This window comes from Porites lutea, chromosome 13, assembly GCF_958299795.1.
Source record: "Porites lutea chromosome 13, jaPorLute2.1, whole genome shotgun sequence".
In the NCBI taxonomy this organism is placed as follows: domain Eukaryota; kingdom Metazoa; phylum Cnidaria; class Anthozoa; order Scleractinia; family Poritidae; genus Porites; species Porites lutea.
In genome coordinates this window covers 21157978-21163977 of record NC_133213.1, presented here as the reverse complement: position 1 = coordinate 21163977, position 6000 = coordinate 21157978, and the positions used below count along the sequence as shown (strand labels likewise).

General features: G+C 38.0%; 1 protein-coding gene across 1 annotated transcript in view; it reads right to left on the bottom strand.

Moving 5' to 3' along the window:
* Positions 1 to 3317, bottom strand: part of LOC140922535 (26S proteasome non-ATPase regulatory subunit 6-like) — a 4756-nt gene extending 1439 nt beyond the window's left edge. Inside the window, exons 1-6 of the mRNA XM_073372515.1 lie at positions 3071 to 3317; positions 2057 to 2157; positions 1343 to 1399; positions 1057 to 1200; positions 743 to 888; positions 64 to 390 (exon numbers count right to left, since the gene is read on the bottom strand). Coding sequence (XP_073228616.1) covers positions 147 to 390; positions 743 to 888; positions 1057 to 1200; positions 1343 to 1399; positions 2057 to 2157; positions 3071 to 3317 — 939 coding nt within the window. The 3' untranslated portion in view covers positions 64 to 146. The remainder of the gene's footprint in view (positions 1 to 63; positions 391 to 742; positions 889 to 1056; positions 1201 to 1342; positions 1400 to 2056; positions 2158 to 3070) is intronic.
* Positions 3318 to 6000: the final 2683 nt, after the last annotated feature.

Genomic DNA, 6000 nt, shown 5'->3' with positions numbered 1-6000 from the left:
CCCTGTACGTGGAAAATAATTATCGGATCGAAGAAAAAAATTACATTTTTGTTAATAGCTTACCTAGTGCTACTTTGTGAATTTTTTAGAGAATTTTCGATTTTTCACTTTTGTAGCCTCTGGTCGATATTTACTGACATCCGCTCTTAAGATGCTGACTGGTAACCAACCTTTTGTCTTAGGTCAACCCTCTCTAGTGCAATCATACTTGCAAGTACAGTATATGTAACAAACGTCTTGTAATCCATCAGCTCATATGATGTGAAAGTAGATATACTGTCTAGGAAGTTATAAGCAGCTGATTTGAAGTCGCGGATGGATAAAAAGTAGATTCCCTGGTACACTTTGAGTCTGTTACGGCGATCCCAGTCACCTCCTTCCTCTATAAGGCTGATAGAAAACAAGTTATAATACCTAAATATAACTATTTTTCAAGCATTTTTAACAACTATTTTAACTAATCTAAGGTACCGGTACAAGTTAGTATTTAGTTAAAAGTGACAAATACGGTGATCTTATAATCTTGTAAGTTGTTGTGTGCAAATAAAATGTCACATAAACTACAATCTTATAATCATTTACATGTACATGTACTTTGGTTATGTAAAAAAAACTGTTATTATCAGCAGTTTGAAACAGAGGGGTTAAAGATAAAATTGTCCATACATTTGATACTAGCAGCCTCTGAGTAAAGATGATATCACTTAGTTAAGTAAGAAACCATACGATAGCCTGTACGTACGTCTTGGCTTTATCTATGTTCCGTGTGATAAGGTCATTGTCAAGGTGAAACAAGCCGATGCGAATTTGATAAAATATGATATCCAGCTTGTAACCGAGGGCCACTGCTTTCTCATATGCGAGGTGGAACACAGTCAGGGCTTTTTCCTGGAAATGGAAAAAAAATACATTTTTAAAATATATAAAAATAATCATCACAACAGAGCAATAAAACCCTCAAGGCATCAACTCATCTCATCAATGATGACAAGTAGTAATCATAAGGGGTTTTATCCTGCTAACAGACACAAAATCAAAGCTATTATCGGTACAAACCTTATCCCCAATCTGACAGAGATATTCTGCCTTAGCATACAATGCATCTCTGATTTCTGTCTCTCCTAAATTTTCCTCAGCATCTTTGAGGGTTTCGTCAAGCTCCTTGAAGAAGTTTAAATCCTTTTGAACACTGTTATTAATTTACACAGGTCGATAACACAAGGATTATTGCTCACTGATCTTCAAACATAAAAATTCCCCGATGTGTTACAAGACTAGATCTTGTTAACTATATTAGAATCGGCAGTTTGTTGGTTTAGTGATCTCTGGCCATACACCCAACCATCTCAGTTGTCTTTCTTGTCTTCTTTAGTTTGGGTCTCGTTTTTTCCAGCTGTGCCTTTGGAAAAAAAAGATAAAAACACAAAGAGGTCACAAGTCAATAAAAGTGATGGTCAAGTCATCGCAACAAACTTTACCAAAGAGAGAATTTAGCTATTTTTATTGAAGAAATTGTGCCCTCAAATAATATTAAAATGTGGGCTTTATAGCAGCCCCCCTCAAAACATTTTGTATACTACCTTCCCCTTTCCTCCTATTAGCGTGTTATAACAACTGTTCCCTCCCTCCCTCCTTCCCTCCCTACCCATCTTTGCTTTAGAGTGTCCATCCCAAAGCCTGCTACATTCTCTTGTTAGCTCAGAAGTTTGCTCCATCAAGGCAGACTGACCCTCCCCTTCCCTCCTACAAGTGTGTTATCATGTCCCCTCCCTCCCTCCTTACCCACCTGTGCTTTATTTAGAGTACTCTTCCAGAAGCTGTCAAACTCACTAGCAGCCTTCAGCTTCAAGGCAGACCCTCCCCTCCCCTCCTCTAAGTGTGTTATCATGTCCATACCCTCCCTCCCTCCCTCCCTACCCACCTATGCTTTATTTAGGGTACTCGTCCAAAAGCTGTTAAACTCACTAGCAGTCTTCAGCTTCAAGACAGGCTGAGCAGACCCTCCCCTACTGACAGCGTGTTATTGTGTCTCCCCTCCCTACTATACATTAGTTACCTGTGCTTTAGAGTGCTCATCCAAAAGCCTGTCATACTCTCTTGTTAGTCCTGCAGCTTGCCCTTTTAATGCTGCCAAATCTTTCTTTGTCTTCTCAAGCTCTGTATTTAAAGGTGGAATAGCAAATATTCTTTTAAAAACCTAAATGGAGATCACACTTCAGTAGATGATCAGAACTGTTGCATTCTGACACATTGTTCTCGGGTTTACTAGTACCTAACATGCAAAACAGACCATCATTTTCACTATCTATGTCCATCTCTTGGTCACACTCATACACATGTATAGCGATACATTGCCTCCAAACTTGGAAATTGAGACAATGAAAAGAAAAGTGCTATAACAGCAAACCACTGAATGCAAGTAACACATTCCTTGATTCATTATGTACATGTCATGGGGAAGACCTTGTTCAGTAGATAATCTTGATCAATAAACTGATGCTAACAGAAAAAGTTAAGACTGACAAGTTTTTATGGTATCAACGGTCTCATCTTTGGTTAAAATAAATGTACAGTTCTTACGTATACAGTGACAGATTACATCTATTTTCATATTATCAAAAAGTTTACATGTACCGTGTGGCACAGAATTGTTGCTGGAGTTTATATTTGTGGACTTGCGATTTTTTGTGTTTTACGGGAACTAATTTTTGCCATTAGGATAGATTGGTTTATCTTGGCAGGAATTAATTTTTGCAATTTTCAGAAAGTTACCCAGTACCCAGCATTGATAATATTTTTGTTTTTGTTCAGTACGTGCAATAGAAATACATATTTTCAAACAATACCCTATGTAAAACCAGTAATTCATGGTATACCGTTTTGTTACTGAATGAAAGAGGCAACTTGTAATTGAACAGACATGATTTCTTAGGTACTGTATTTTTGTGTAGTGAATTTAAGTTAGAGAATATTTGTTATGGAGTAAAGTTTTTGCGGGAAAAACGTTTGCGGCAATTTTTATTTGCTGTAACTTACAGCGGCTCACTGGGAAAATCGCAAAAATTAGAACCTGCATTAATTTGGAGCAACACAGTATTTGTTCCACATTTGATTTTGACCCAGAAGCTAAAACCATCATACTTAGCAGCACCTTCGGTCCTCTCTGTCAGCTTTTTGGATTTTTCCGCAAGAGAATCTCTCATGTCCTTCAACTCCTGGTTGAGTTTGTCCACTTCGTCAGAGGAATATTTCGTATGCGAGATATCCGAAGAAATGTGTTTTATCCAAATATACAGAGATTTGTATGGAGACGCCATGCTGGTGCTCACCTGGATGAGCTCCAACATGGCGGACGGAGACCAACAGAAACATTTGTTACCGAGTTTTGCTACAAAAGCATGAATTTATTCCTCGAGGAACTCATAAACATTAAGTAATACTTTTTCTAATACATGAACTGTTTAAATAGCAAAATTCCCTGAAGTAAGTCATTTTTTTAACCTACATGACAACTCTCTTGGCCGTCATGTAAATGCCGCGTCACGCAAAAGCTTCGAAATTCAAGCGTACTCTATCACAAAACCAAGAACCCTTTTGAAGCGAAAATTTGAATGAAAATTAGTTTTCAGCTGCTCTAATGCATCGTGAAAGTAAAATCTCGGTAGGATCGATAGCTGTTTAGTTTGAATTTTAGTGACGTCATGTGAAAACCAACAATTAGGTGCAATTTAACTTATTACGGAGGAGGGAATTTTTCTGATTCCGCTTCCGATCACATTTTTGAGTCCGAAAATTTTAGGTTTCCTTTTTTCTACGAAAAATAGGCTAACCTGGGGAGTTAAATGTGAAAAATTAAACTTACGAAAATCGTAGGGAATTTATTAGTTGAGCTTCGAAAATTGTACATGAATGGAGTGATCTTCAAGAAATTTTTAGCCGTCCTTAAGAAATAGATCATTCTAGGCAAAATTTGCTTCTCCGAACAGATATTTTACAGAAAACAGTCGTTGGGTGCCCCTGATTAGTTAAGGCTGTGGTCGATTTACTTTATTCCTATATATTAAAGAATAAAGTGAATCAACCCTTGAAATATGGCTTCTTTAGTCATTCATGCCGAGATCAGACATGATATCTGCGGGCGCTCTGGCTTCAAGTTGCTCGAGTTGGCTCGTCGAGGAGACAAGAGACCTATGACTTCCTTCCTCTGAAATATGATCGAACAAACTACTCTTAATTCTCATAAATAACTCACCATTTGAGTTCGAAACAGTAAGAGTGAGGCAGATCACCACGACGCCTAAAACCAAGGACTTCCACATTATCATCGTTGCATTACAATCCGAAACAAGTTGCAACATGAAGTTCAATGTCTGTCTGTGCAGTTTGCAGTTACGTGTAATTAAGTGACGAAACATACAAAAGAGTTTCTAGGTCAATGGTTTTGAAAGCTTTGTGGTGGGAAGTTGTAATAATGAAAAGAAAAATTTCCGAAGTATAATATGTTCTATGGGTCAATGGTTTTGAAAGCTTTATTCTGTTTATAGAGCGAAGACGCAACCAGGACTTAAAAAAGGTCCTAGAACAATCCAGTTCTTGTTCTCATATTATTACAGCGGTGGGGAGGAAAGAAGAAAGTTTTTTGCTTTTGAAGTCTGCAATTCAAGGCCATTTTTTTTGGGGGGGGGGGGTGGGGAGGGGATAGGTTAGAATCTTTTTGATGGCTTTCTCTTAGGCTGTTTAATAGAGAGGAGAAGTGTGACGTCACGTTACCATGGTAGCACTATTTCAGGATGACAACAAAACCAACGACGACGGCGAAGACAAGGAGAACGGCACTACGACATGAAACTTCCTAATTTCACGAGCCCGCTTTATGGAGTAGGTGGACACAACGCAAAAAATTGTCGCTTTCTTTTTCTAAACTTAGATAACGATAGAGTCGTTGCCAAAGAAAATTTCGCCAAGATTTGCCAAATTAAATGAAATTGAATAAGATGGGTAGGTTTGAAATAGTGCGGATAGACTTTTAAGTGACTTTTTGGGTTTGTTGTCATCTAAAAATTTTGCTACCATGGCAACGTGACGTTGTTTAGGATACAAAGCTCTTTTTACAAATGATGACGAACTTTTCATAAAGACAAAGATTACATTTTTTGCTGATGTTGCTATAGGGTTTACATTTCGTTAAAACTTTCCATTTTTTCTGGAAAGGTTTCTTAGAGTCATGTAAAGTCCAAAACAGGCGAAACGAACTAGCGAGTTCATGCCCCCACAGAAACAGATATGTACTTCAGAACTCTAGAGTAACGTGACTAAGACACAATCCGCCTGTTACCTAGATACAATCTCTTAACACATCCCAATAACAACCACCCAAATTTTACTGCCCACTTTTAATTTTAACGGTCAATCGTTGAAGTTGCCTGATGATTGTGGTCCTACAATTTCGGACCATACGAAACAGCACTGTCGCAATTAACGATCAATGATTACTCCTGAAGCCTGAATTCCTGTGATTATAAATAGTCAATGCTCTTCAATTTAATGAATTGAGCGCTCTACGAAAGGCATTTTATCATTAAATCGGGAAGTCTAAGTCGAAGCTAAGTCTTTTGCATTATATTGGTCAGTGTATTTGCCAGTCTGAGGGGTAGACGTCTTACCCAGCTCTGCTTGTAACCTCCTAGATGGCGTCACTGTTTTTCTCTTTTTTGTTTTTTTTTTTTGTTTTTCAGTAAACACTGTACCCTACTGATGACACTAGAGATGTAAATTAAACAACTAACTACAGGATTTTCCTTCGCATTTATTTACTGAAAATGTCCTGCAGAAAACTCAGAAAATGGCATTTCTGAGCCGCGAAATTTGAAAAATTTTCTGGCAGAGCATGTCCCCGCACTCCCTTAGTTTGCAGAACCTTCGGGGGTCTAACTTTTCTTTTCGTGCGTACATCTACAAAACCTCACGCTATACCCCTGCATATAAAGGGGTGTCCGTAAT